The 14,010-nt window shown below is 38.3% G+C and overlaps 1 protein-coding gene across 1 annotated transcript in view; it reads right to left on the bottom strand.

Moving 5' to 3' along the window:
- The window catches only part of amot (angiomotin), a 123,699-nt gene extending 111,724 nt beyond the window's left edge, over positions 1-11,975 (bottom strand). Inside the window, exon 1 of the mRNA XM_039766403.1 lies at positions 11,603-11,975. Coding sequence (XP_039622337.1) covers positions 11,603-11,617 — 15 coding nt within the window. The 5' untranslated portion in view covers positions 11,618-11,975. The remainder of the gene's footprint in view (positions 1-11,602) is intronic.
- Positions 11,976-14,010: the final 2,035 nt, after the last annotated feature.

The raw sequence follows: 14,010 nt of genomic DNA, 5'->3' as shown, positions 1-14,010 counted from the left end.
GAAAGTGGAATGGCAGGGTCATTTCTATGTTTTCGCTAGCAAGGAGGAGGCAGAAAATGAGTTAAGAAAGCTGATCCGGGACTATTCTGATACATAATTGTGAGTCATGGCGGTAAATGATAAAGCTAGGATTAATAATCTACTGTCTGATCTATTTGTTTTAAAATACGGGTTTTTATCAGCATATATTCTCATATTCTTATATTATTATTACTTACTTATTACTTATCATTACTTAGTATTACTAGGGCTAAATGTTTATGTTTTATTGTGCTTAATTACGTTTTCCTCCTCTTTTTTTCTTTTCTAATTATTTCATGTGTACCCTAAATGAGACTGTTCAATATCATACCCTTGGTTTGCTGTTATTGCTATTACTGCATTAAGACTTGTTATGCTTGTTTTGGACACATCTTTAACACCATCACCTGGGTTTATTATCTGGGGATATCATCTTAATGCACTAAAATTGATGAAGATTATATGTATATGTGTATGTGTATGTATATATATATATATATGTATATATGTATGTATATGTGTATATATATATATGTATATATATTAAGTGCAAAATTCTTTTTTTTTTTTCCTCTTTTAAAGACTATATTGGTAACAGATATCTCTATCTTTTAACCTTAAAGCGCCACTGCATGGGGGCTTGATGTGCTTTGGACGTGCTCTGTCTCTGGGTATGTCAGAGGACTGGGACTGCATGAAGTGGGTTTTAGCCTCACCTGGGGAGGCAAAAAGGGAGGGTGGGGGGTTAAGGGGGGAAGAGAAAGAGAGCAGGCTTGATCTATATCTAATCTATCATCTCAATCTTTATAATTATAACTATCAACGTAATAATAAGCTGCATGGCAACAACTCTTGGGGGAATAGGAAATTAAGACCTAAACTATTTCACTTCCAGTTAAGACTATAATATGACACCAAAAACTCAGAATCAGTGTCTCCATGATGGGACAGTTAACTTCGTAAGCTGGAATGTTAAAGGCCTGAATCACGAATTAAAGAGAAAGAAAGTACTTTCTCACCTAACAGGTCTAAATGCTAAAATAGTATTTTTACAGGAAACCCACTTACTAAGTAAGGATCAGTTCCGCTGCAAAAGACTGGACTGGCCAAATGTTCCATTCTAGTTTTACAAAGAAAACTAGAGGGGTGGGAATTCTCATACATAGAACAGTACCATTTGTAGCATCAGATGTAGTATTGGATCCTGAAGGGAGATATGTGATGGTCATGGGAGACTTATCTAACTGTAAAATGATTTTGATAAATGTTTATGCACCTAATGTTGATGATAAGGAATTTATACAAAATTTATTTGCATCCATTCCCAATCTGAACACTCATAAACTTATAATGGCTGGGGACTTTAATTGTGTTCTAAATCCACTTTTAGATAAGACTTCCTCCACAGGGGGAACGGCAACTAACACCGCAAAGATAATTACAAAGTTTATAACTGATCACAACTTATCAGATCCCTGGAGGTTTTTAAACCCAAATTCAAGAACATATTCTTTCTACTCACCAGTACATCATTGCTACTCAAGGATTGATTACTTCTTTATAGATAATAACTTCTTGCCTAAGATTAAATCTTGTAAATACGATGCTATTGTTATTTCAGACCATGCTCCGATGATCTTGGAGCTGAAATTACTAAGCCCCATACACTCACCCGCAGATGGCGTCTCAATCCGCTTCTATTAGCTGACGAGAATTGTACTGAATTTATATCCAAACAAATTGAATTCTTTCTAGAGACAAATACATCCCCTGAGATCTCTGCAGGAATACTCTGGGAAACTCTTAAGGCCTTCTTAAGAGGACAGATTATCTCATATCTTTCCCACAGAAATAAATCCGCGAAGAAAGTAGCAGAGATAAAAGCGAAATTACTAAAATAGATGAAGAACATGCCAGACTACCAAGCGAGACTCTACATAAGAGGAGGCAGGCTCTACATTCAGAATTAAACCTCTTGACAACTAAAGAAACCGAACAACTAATTTACAAATCCAGACATCATTATTATGAACATGGAGAGAAAGCTAATAAGCTTTTAGCAACAAATTCACAAGCAAGATGTATGCAACGCAATCTCGTAATTACTAACACGAATGGAGATAAAATCATCGAACACAAAAATATAATGTACACTTTTAGAGACTACTATAAATCCCTATATACTACTGAGTTTAAAGAAGACAATATACAATCTAATGCATTTCTGGATAAATTACAGATACCACAAATTGACGCTATTAGTGTGGAGGAGCTCGATAAACCTCTGTCATTATCAGAATTACTGGATGCTATAAAGTCACTCCAAGGTGGAAAAGCAGCAGGCCCTGATGGCTACCCTGCAGAGTTTTACAAGAAATTCTCCGCTCAGCTAGCTCCCGTCCTATTAGCAACATTTACAGAAGCCAGAGATAACCAATCTCTTCCACAAACCTTTCGCCAAGCACTAATCACTGTCTTCCAAAACAAAATAAGGACTTATTACAATGTGCATCATACAGACCAATTTCACTTCTGAATAACGACGTTAAAATACTCTCTAAAATCATAGCTAGAAGGATGGAGAAAGTGCTCCCTCAGTAATATCACAAGACCAAACTGGATTTATTAGGGGCCGACACTTATCTTCAAATCTTCGACGCCTGTTTAATGTAATATACTCACCAACTAAATCAAACACCCCAGAAATATTATTATCATTGGATGCAGAAAAAGCATTCGACATGATTGAATGGAAATACCTTTTACTATTTTGGAGAAGTTTGGGTTTGGCCCAACATTTGTGCATGGATTAAATTACTGTATACTAACCCAGAAGCTTCAGTTTGCATCAATAACATTTGCTCAGACTACTTTAAACTAGAACGTGGCACAAGACAAGGATGCCCTTTGTCACCACTGCTGTTTGCAATTGCCATTGAACCACTGGCAATACATTGTCGAAATACTGATCAGATAAAGGGGATTAGCAGAGAAGGACTGGAACAGAAAATCTCATTATATGCAGATGACATGGTACTGTATATATCGGACCCAGAAAATTCTGTGCCTGCAGTCTTAGCAGCACTCACAGAATTTCAAAAGCTCTCTGGTCTCAGAATTAATCTGAATAAAAGTGTACTCTTTCCGTGAATTCGCAAGCATATAATATTAGATTAGACACCCTTCCTTTTATCATTGCAGAACAGTTTAAATACCTCGGGTAAACATCACAAGTAAACATAAAGCTCTTTATCAACAAAATTTCGTCGTCTGTATGGAAAAAATTAAACAAGACTTGCATAGATGGTCAACCCTTCATCTCACACTAGCTGGAAGAATTAACACTGTTAAGATGAATATTCTTCCTAAGCTCCTTTTTATTTCAAAACATACCAATATACATTAATAAATCGTTTTTAAGCAATTAGATTCAACAATAACCTCATTTATTTGGAATTCTAAACATCCACGCATCAAAAGAGCGACCTACAAAGACAAAAGGCAGAAGGCGGCATGGCTCTACCTAACTTCCAGTTTTATTACTGGGCGCAAATATACAGTCGATAAGAACCTGGACACAAATAGAAGAACATACACAGGCATGGACCGCAATAGAAGTAAAATCCTGCAGTACTTCTTTGTATTCCTTGCTTTGTGCTCCAATAAACACACGTTATCGGCAATACACTAATAACCCAATTGTGCTCCACTCACTTAGAATCTGGAACCAATGTAGAAAGCATTTTAAGACGGAGAAGCTTCTTTCTGTGGCACCCTGCAAAAGAACCACCTCTTTCAACCCTCACAAACATATGCAGTTTTAATATCTGGAAAAATTTGGAATTAACTTGCTTAGAGATCTTTATATAGACAACGTCTTTGCATCCTATGAACAATTACATTCCAAATTTAACATTCCAGCTACAAATTTCTTTCACTATCTTCAAATCAGGAACTTTGTTAAACAGAACCTTCCAGATTTTCCTCATCTTGCACCCTCATCCACGCTGGAAAATTATTGCTCAATTTCAAGGAGTTAGACTCCATCTCTACAATATATAAAATCCTTTTACAATCCCTTCCTTTCAAAGATCCAAGAGGACACTGGGAAAATGACCTCTCAATTAATATATCAGAAAAGGAGTGGAAAGTAGCAATGCAGAGAATTCACTCAAGCTCCATATGCAAAGCATACAATTATACAACTCAAAATTATATATCGAGCACATCTGTCTCGACTAAAACTCTCAAAATGTTTCCAGGGCATGATCCAACCTGTGAACGCTGCAAAAGCCCCAGCCTCACTAGGTCACATGTTCTGGGCCTGCTCCAAATTAACATTATTCTGGACAAAAATTTTTAATTACCTCTCAGACAGTCTTGGACTCACAATCCCTCCTAACCCATTAACAGCTGTGTTTGGGGTTCTTCCAGAGGGTCTTAAAGTGGAGAAAGACAAACAAATTGTGATTGCATTCACTACACTGTTGGCACGCAGACTTATTCTGATAAACTGGAAGAACCCAAACTCTCCTCTTTAAGTCAGTGGGAAACTGATGTGTTATATTATTTAAAATTGGAAAAATCAAATACTCAGTTAGAGGATCTGTGCAGACTTTTTCAAAACATGGCAGGATCTAATCAGTAATATTTTGAAATGATTTTATAAAGCACAGAGAATTTGTTGATTTAGGTATTTTTAAAAGCCTTAAATTTTACACCGTTTGGCTTGCTCTCTCTCTCAAGGGTGGGGATCGATCTGTTCTTAGCATAATTCTTTTTTTTTTTTTTTTTTTAAAACTTGATTGCTATGTATTGATTGTAATAAAATTAATAAATAAAAAAAAAAAAAAAAGCTTAAAATCCATATTATTATTACTATTATATGTCATCAGTAAATACTTCCGAGTTATAAGGATGACAAGAATAAAAAATGGCATCCTGATGACTTCCCGGGCCTGTGCTCAGCAGCCATAGGAATGTCAAAATATAAAATGGGGTGGAAAAAAACTAATTATAAATCTCAACATTGAGAAAACACAAACAAACCCCATTCAATATTCTCTGGAAAACTTTTAAATACAACAGATCCATTCATGCATCCTTACTTATTTACTTTATCTTCTCCCTTTATACCATACTGTGTTGGGGTCTTAAGTCATTGATTATATTTTTCCCCCTGTCTTTTGCCAAGATCTTTACTTGTTCCATGGTCATCCCCCTTGTGTGCACCTTCCTGGACAGTAGGCTGCTTGGTCTTCTTGTAGTTTATTCTCTATTGTTGTTCTAGATTTATATTTTAATACTACTGATGACAAACACATTGCTCTATAGTCACAGGTTGTTGAATCTCCCTTTTTATATATATTGGTAGAATTATATTGCTTCCCATCCCTCTGGAATTCCCAAAACCTGCCAGAGCTTCTCGAGCCATTTACCTGCTGTTGCTCCTCCACATGTTAACATTTCAGCTGTTACCAAATCTGCCCCAGCTGATTTGCCGTTTTCTGTTTTCATTAGGGTATTTTTATTGCTTCTTTGTTATTCTTTAATGCTCTTCCACTTCATCCTCATTGATCCTCTTCTCTTCTAATGGATTTTCATTTTGTTCTTCTCTCCTCATTGCGTCTTTTTTAGATTTGTTTCTTTTTTTATGCATTGTGAGCTCTCCAGGCTTTAAAGAATCCCATCTACCTTTGTCGGCAGCTCTCCTGTTGAGATTTTTTTTTATGCCTTTGATTTTCTGTGTTTAGTTTCCCTTTAGAGCCGACCCTGCGCTTTAGCCTCTTTGTGTTTTTGCTTGTATACTACCTGGTCTTCCTCTGCTTCTGTTCTGACACATTTTCTCCACCACCTTGCCTTAGACTTCATTATTTCATCATTTAGTTCTTTTTTTTTTTGCTTAAAGTCCTGCATTACTGTTTTAACTCTGCAAATGTCTAGAGGTGTTTGAAATAATATTTCTTTAAATTTTATCCATCTTTATTGAAATTCAGCTTTTCTTTGCGGCTTTTTTCATTCTTTTCTGTTTCCTCTAAATTTTCTTTAACTCTGTTTACGTAGGCCTGTCTTATGTTGGTTTCTTCTAATAATTGCAATTCTTAAGTATTTTCTAATTTGATCTTTAATCAGATTCTGAATGTTCAAATCCACTTATCAGTCTATGTTTAGTATATAGCTATGCTCACTGACTGTTCTGACATTATACACTGCATTCCTCATGCTTTTTCTAGAAGTAACGTAACCTATTATGCTTTTATGATCCAGCTCTTCTGCTTCTTAACAAATTTTACGAGTGATTTTGTGATTAAACCAAGTGTTTCCAATTAGCCTTCGATTAGTTAGACATCCACCTAGCATTCATTACCCATTCTCACACACCCCCCTTTCCCTGCCCTTACAAGCCATGTTCTCCCATTGTCCTATGTCCCCTCTCTTTCTGGCCACCAATATGAGTGTTCCAGTCTCCCATTACAGTTATGTGCTGGGCACAGGACTGCATTTTTTGGAGTGCTTGCTGTAGAATGCATCCTTTTCATCTGCTGTAATGTCAATTGGTGCAAAAATTTGTATTAATACTGTTTTCTCTGGCAGATTTAAATTCATATTCATTGTCCTTGGATTAATCTTATTTTCTTTTCCACCACACTACTTGCAATTATCAGCACAACTGCTTTCTTTCCCTCTGCTTCCTATTGAGGATCCTGAAAATGAGTGTATATCCCTTACCTAGATTTTTCATTCTGCTCCGCTTTTTTATTTTAGATGGTCCTAGTATTTGGGTCTTGTACTTTTCGATGGGTTCTACTTTCTCTCTTATTTTACCAATTAACATTATTATATTCTGTATTACAGTTCTTAACTTTTTCTTTGCCAGTTTGTACCCAGTTAAACTATCCATTTTCGTGGCTCATTTTATGTCTCTAAATCATTTTTAACCTATGTGGATGGATTAGCCCAATGACAAGGGCTCCATTACCTTGGGACAACTGTCCAGTGGTCCACAGCTGCTTATTATGAATAGTCACAGCAATCCTGTTCTCAGGACTTCCGCCATCTGCCACCCGGCGGACACGCTATCTAGAAGCATGTTCTCTTAATTTCATTCCTGCATCCATTTTTTATTAAAGGATCACAAACAGTTGTAGCCCACATCAAATCTGTGTCACAAACTGCAAGTCTTTTGGGTGAAGGAAGTACTGCAGATGGACACAAATGCAACATATGGTTACCCGGCTAGGTATTAATGATGGATCCTTGGAGGTGAGAGGCCGCACTACTAACCCTTGCATCAGCGTACAACCCATAACTGAACACTCACATTAGATTAACACACAACGAAGCAAATACAATTCAATGATCTTTGACGGAATCTCATTCTGTCACAGTTGAGGTTTCTAACAGGTGTTTAAACCCACTGCCCTTCACAGTCTTAGTCAGTACAACTTAAAAGTATGGCTTTCAAACGAAAGTTTCTCATTAATCACAAATATATTGAATAAAAGATACAGACAAAAAGATTAAAAAAGTGTGTGTCGTAATACGCACTGAACATTTCATAAGAAATGAGGGTAAGAAAACTACTTGGCTGGGACCTTTATTTAAGAAAGCATACAAATATACAGTTGTTAGCATACATGTGTTACAGATGTAGAACAGACAGGATAAGTGACTAACTGGAATGGGAACTGAACTGCCACCTTGAGCCCACCAGTGAATCAGCCACTCCACTCCACTGGCTGCCTCTCTCAAACACAATTCATTGTAGCAGGAAGTAAAGTCGATTCAAACCAATTCAATAATGGGTTAGGAATATTTATTAAATACAACTGATACAAACACTGCTATATAGCAACTTCTGGGGATTACAAAATTCCAAAACACTTCACACATACATTATAAATATTAGGCACAACCAACTCTGCATTTTTTATATCCATCTTTAAAGAATTTCTACATTTCAGGAAGTCAGAATCTGTCCCAGAAGCAGCAGGTGTGAACTGCCTTGCCTTCACAGAATTCTCTGGGCAAGGAATAGAAGTCCTGTTTCCAACATCAAGACTTTTAAATCTTGAACATGTCACCTGTAATGGAAAAATCTCATTCACTTTTGATACACTTGAATTCACGATTATTTTACAATATAGCCAGTTTTGCCTAAGCCCACTGGTGTAGCTGGGGGGGGGAAGTGGTGGAGAGGGAGGTCCATCCCAGGCGGCACCTTTTAATAAACTTTGGTACTAGACTTTTAGCAAAACTTTGTTTGACAGGGCTTTGGCAAGCTAATGTGTGTTATCTATGTCAAAAATCACACCATTTTTAAATGTTTAAAAACTATGAAAAATACACATGTTGCAAAGTTATATTTTACAAATATGAATTATGACCAGTCTGCCAACTTATTCCAACCAAAAGAGACAAACCCTTCAATCTCATTATTCTCTTAATATGAAGCAAACAAAAGACTACTTTTAGAAAAACACAAAGGAAGAAATATTAAAAAAAAGAAAGGGCATTATTGAAATACCTCAGTCATAATTAATAACTAAAAATGCAGTTAAAATTTTCATAGTTTTCAATTTTTGCATGATATGTATTATGTTTTAATTGGTAAGGGTGGACACTCAAAGGCCACCCAAGGCGATAAACTCTTGCCACGTCATTGTCTAAAACCAGGGCCATCTTAACATATGGACACAAAGGCCACTGGCTGGGGGTCCCAGGAGCATAGTGGCCCACAATGTTTTTGATGCCTTTTTTATTTTGCAATCAAAACAGGGGCTCCAGTGCACTACTTTGCTGAAGGGGCTATGATGCTGTTAAAATGGCCCTGCAAACCCACTAAATTAAGGGCAGAAGCACTAAAAACTAAATGCTGAATCTATACTAATAAAAGGCAAAGCCCTCACTGACTGACTGACTTATCACTAATTCTCCAACTTCCCATGTAAGTAGAAGGCTGAAATTTGGCAGGCTTATTCCTTACAGCTTACTTACAAAAGTTAAGCAGGTTTCATTTCGTAATTCTACACGTAACGGTCATAACGGTTGATAACGGTCAACAACGTCCGCCATGTTGAACTTTCTTATTTATGGCCCTATCTTCACGAAATTTGGTAGGTGGCTTCCCTGCGCTAACCGAAACCAATGTACATACTTATTTCGGTGGTATGGTGCCACTGTCAGCCGCCATATTGAACTTTTCAATGGTCTTTGTTACTTATGGGCCCATCTTCAAGAAATTTGGTACGCGAGTTCCCAACGCTAACTGAATCCTACTTACGTACATATATACGTCGATAGCCTGCAGCTCGGTCACCGTGTGAGGCGGCATTGGGTCCTCCATCCCAACGCCTCCCACGTTGTTGGCTGCCTGCCTATATAAGGCCGTCCGTCACTCCAGTCTCTACATTCCTTCCTTGCTTTGCCACGGGATTCACGTCTCCCTGCTGATAACTACACCCTTTTTATTTAATCCACGGCTTCTCCGTTGTTTTATTGTTCATTTATTACGATTATAGTTATTGTGTGGGTATTTTAGACTTACTTTACATTGTTCAGGTACCCCCATTAACATGTCTATCGAGGTGATCACCATCGATCAAAGAACTGTCACTTACTGAGTGGTTTCCATGCCCGGAAATGGCACCTGCCTTTTCCATTCTCTGTGTTACATATTGCACGGCCATATCAGGCTCACTCTTGATATCCGGAGGAACATTGTGTCTTATGTATTGAATGACTGGGACAGGTTCAAGGTGTGGACTGATGACGGTACAGGAGATAATTATACTACACAGGAGCACTAGAAGAGTGAAATGCTTAAGCCCTTCACCTATGGTTCTGCATGTGAGATGATGGCTGCCGCTGAATTGTTCGGTTGTCGCTTTCAAGTGTACCAAAATGGCCAAATATTTTACACCTTTCGACAACCGCCAATGCCTCTTAAACATCTTAGATTCACAGGTGACGATTTCAGTAGTGGACACTTTGATGTTTATGAATGTTTAAACTCTCAAAAGCTGGATGTGATTTTATCGATGAAACCGGTTGTGTGCTTACAACGCTTGACAGATGCCAAATGTCTCTTCAACACAAGTCCTACAAATACTGTCATAATTGAAACAAACCATGAAACTCAAACCGATTATGACAGCAGCAATCCAAGCTATGAGATTTGAGACAAGATAACTGTTCACATGGCCAACTGTACGTTGCATGCTCAAGAGTAAGCTCAGCGCACAGCTTGGTCATATTACAACCGGAGGGCCGAACTCACAATGTAGTACACAAAGAGATACTTAACAAATAATTATTGGTATATTTTCCCTCAGTTTAAAAAGGTTTAATTTTCTTCTTAATAAAAATTTTAAGGCAGTACTTCGCCACTGCGAAGCGTGGGTATTTTGCTAGTTTGTTATATAAAGTAACACTTTATGGTGAAAAATCTTAAACCACTGCATGGTAGTTATAGCCAACTTTTTAAAATTTATAACAATTTCATGAATCAGTGATGCACTGGATAGGACTTCCTATACATTTGTTTAGTATCAGATTAGGCCCAAACACTAAAACAATCCATCCCATCTCAACTCATCTCAGTTCAGAGAGCTATGCAAACAACAGGGCTTATATGATGCATATTAGATTAAACTTTATTTTTCCTCAAAGGCAAATTAAAAATTGGCAGAAGACCCCTTCCCCACAGCCAATACTATACATATAACAAAAGGGATGTAACCCCTCATTCACACATTGGACATTTGTTTACCTTTTTATGTCACAAGATATATAATACGGAGCTATTTGTTTATTTTACATTTAGCCATTAAACACTGAACCAACTTAACCTTTTACAGTGTTGTGGAGGCCAAAGCCTATTCTGACAGCACAAGATAGGATCCAACCCAAGATGGAGTGTCAGTCTATTACAGGTCACAGCAAATTCAAGACACCCCTCCTATTACTCTTTTTCTGGTTAGTATTGTCTGGTATCAAACCTTTCTCAGCAGCAACCAATGCAAAGCATGAATTATCGTTGGCTGGGATGCAGGCTCATTTGACTTGAATCTCTTCCCTCACTTAATTATGTTGATGTCAGTACAAAAAAATGTATTTTCTGTACCAGACGAAGTTGTGAAAGACCTTTGATTATCATTATCTAGAAATCTTCAAAGCAAAGAGACACTCTTCTGGGACAAGAGAGATTTACGTCACCTTGTTGGGCAAAGGCCGGAAAGCCGCACGATTTTTCAAAAGTGTTTTTGTACTTGGCTCTGTGACATCTCATTGGACAGGAGGAGATTGCCGAGATATCATAATCCTGTTCCTTAGCAATTTATTTTTTTAAACGATTAGTGAATGAATATGAATTGTTTGACCTTTTGTAATTAGATTATTAAAAAAAAAATCAAAATGCATACTGTGAAATTGCCAGAAAAACTGACTACAAAACAAAGCCGCCTCGATTAAAGAATATATTAGGAACCTGCGAGGTTGTTACCGGTGAATCTCGTCTTAGACGTTAAAAGCCACAGCACATGAATAAAATAACTCACACGAAGAATCAAAATGACCTTACCTTTGTCCGGGACATTTCTGCAACATCGAGTTGACTTTATTCGTCTCTCGTTTCTCGGCAGGAATGAGACACCTGTTCTTCGCAGGTGGGTGGCACCACCCGGATTGCGGTGCATGCTGGTAAATGTAGTTTAAAGGTTCCGGCAAAGATACCTGTCTCCGTTAACCAAAGACATAAGAATAAGCCAACATTGTAGTACAAGCGGTAATATCGGAAGCACATATAATATTCCCATAATACAATTCGTGCTTGTGACATAAAATAATGTTAACATTTCGTTTTATCTTCAAGTGTTATCAGGTATGTAGACACTTTCTGGTTTCCTGTCAGTCCCAATTAACCGTGACACTTGAACTCCTCTTCTCCACTCGACTGTTTTCTAGTTTTGTTCATTCAATCATCCACGTGTTGAAACAGGTTAATCCACTTTGGAGTCGTACGGTTGATCATGTGACTTGTTGGTCAGTTGTATCTTATTCTTACTAATTATTCAGTGCGCTTATAATAACACAAGGAAAATCAGACTCTACACGTGGGGTTCCCAAATTCAGTTCTGGGCCGCTGTAATCGTAGTAGTTTTTTTTTTTTTTTGTTTCAGCCCAATTAGAAGCTAACGAATCCTGCTAAAGCAGTTGAAGAGCAAAAAACATTTTGTGCTGTTTTTTTAGTTAAAACGCTGGTTAAGATTTCGAGTACAGTACTTGTTTTTTTATTCCTGAAGCGTTGCATTCACGTTTCAAAATTGTTTCACATTTTCATTCCCATGCGCCCATTAACAATTAGATGCTAATAAAGGAGTTACTATGAAAGCTTATGTCGTTTACACTTGTGTGTGTGTGTATTCATCATTAGGAAGCTGCATGAATAAAATATAGTGCGACGCCTCTGGGACCGGACCACAGAGAGACATGCTCGTCAGGTGGCGTCGGACTGTCTGAGGGGGCGGGAATACCTGGAGACGCCGGTTATAAAGCGGGACTGGCTGGCCAATCATACACGCATGTGAAGAGCACTTTGATTGGACTTGTCTCTCAGCTCCCTCATAAGATCGGTTTAAAACCAAAGCACACTGTAGAAAAGTCATGGCAATTAAGGTTAAAACCGAAGGACTAAAAATAATAGTTGTAAAAGCGAAAATGGGTTTTAAGAATGAAGTAAACAATAAAGCCGGATTAACAAAAAATCATCTCTCGGCTGCTCATCGTTTTTGGCCGCCGGCGAAACTGGGATTGCACCTTGGGTTTGGGGTCGGATCACAGGGAGCCTGGCAATAGTGGCATTCGTGTTGCCTGCTGACAACGAGACATGCAGCTGGGAAAACTGAGCGGAGTGGCAGAAACCGCGCTGACAAAGTCATTGGCCCTTTTAGGGCCACACGCCAGCAATCCGCGTGAAAAGGATTCCGTTCCTCCATTTCCTGCACCACGTTACGTTACAATCTGTAAAGTATTAGAAAAAGAAGAAAAACGTGTAGGACTGAGAATTAGATTAGATAAACTTTATTAATCCCAAGGGGAAATTTAGAGGCATGCAGCAGCAGGAAAAAAAACAGGATAGACTCACAGGACCTATAATACAGCCAATCAATCAATTGATAAATCAATGCCTAAATAAATAAAAGTATGTTGTGCGGATATTTCAAAATAAATCAGGAGGAAGCATTGGATTGGCTTATAGTAGTGGGCAGAAAAAAACACCACAGGTGCTTCTAAGGACACTGGTAGAATAAGCGTGTGGCTAAAAGTTCGCCAAGAGAGCACCCGCTGGAGGACATTTTTCATGACGTCCAATCTTGCCAACATCCTTTTTACCACAATTACTTCCAGTATGTCCAGGGTTCGTCCTGTGATGGAGCAGGCTTTTTTGATAAGTTTATTCAGGCATCTTGCTTCTTTTCATTTCAAGTTGCTTCCACAGGAGACTACAGCGTGGAATAACCCACAGGCTACTACGGACTGGTAGAATATTTCCAGCAGCTTGCTGCATACCTCAAAACACCAGTCTCCTTAGGATGTGTGGTCTGCTCTGACTCTTCTTATACTGTGCCCTGTGTTGTCAGATCAGTCCTGTTTGTTGTTTATATGGACCCCTGGGCACCTGTAGCTCTGCACTACTTCCATGTCCTCCTCCTGAATGGCGACTGGTCTCAGAGACTCCTTGGCATGTTGGAAGTTCACCATCTGCTCTTTTGTCTTGTTCATTCTGAGTGGCAGGTTGTTGTCCCTGCACCACAAGACAAAGTCTTCCTCAAACCTTCCTGTACTCTGACTCATCTCCATTATTAATGCAGTCCATGATGGAGACGTCGTCTGAAAATTTCTGCAGACGGAAAGCATTACTGTCAGAGTGAGTGCAATGGGTGGGGGAAAAACACCATCTCTCTGATTCAATTGGCGAATGGCATCTGG

This window comes from Polypterus senegalus, chromosome 10 (assembly GCF_016835505.1).
Source record: "Polypterus senegalus isolate Bchr_013 chromosome 10, ASM1683550v1, whole genome shotgun sequence".
In the NCBI taxonomy this organism is placed as follows: domain Eukaryota; kingdom Metazoa; phylum Chordata; class Cladistia; order Polypteriformes; family Polypteridae; genus Polypterus; species Polypterus senegalus.
The sequence above is the reverse complement of the archived record's forward strand: the minus strand, read 5'-3'. Positions and strand labels throughout refer to the sequence as shown.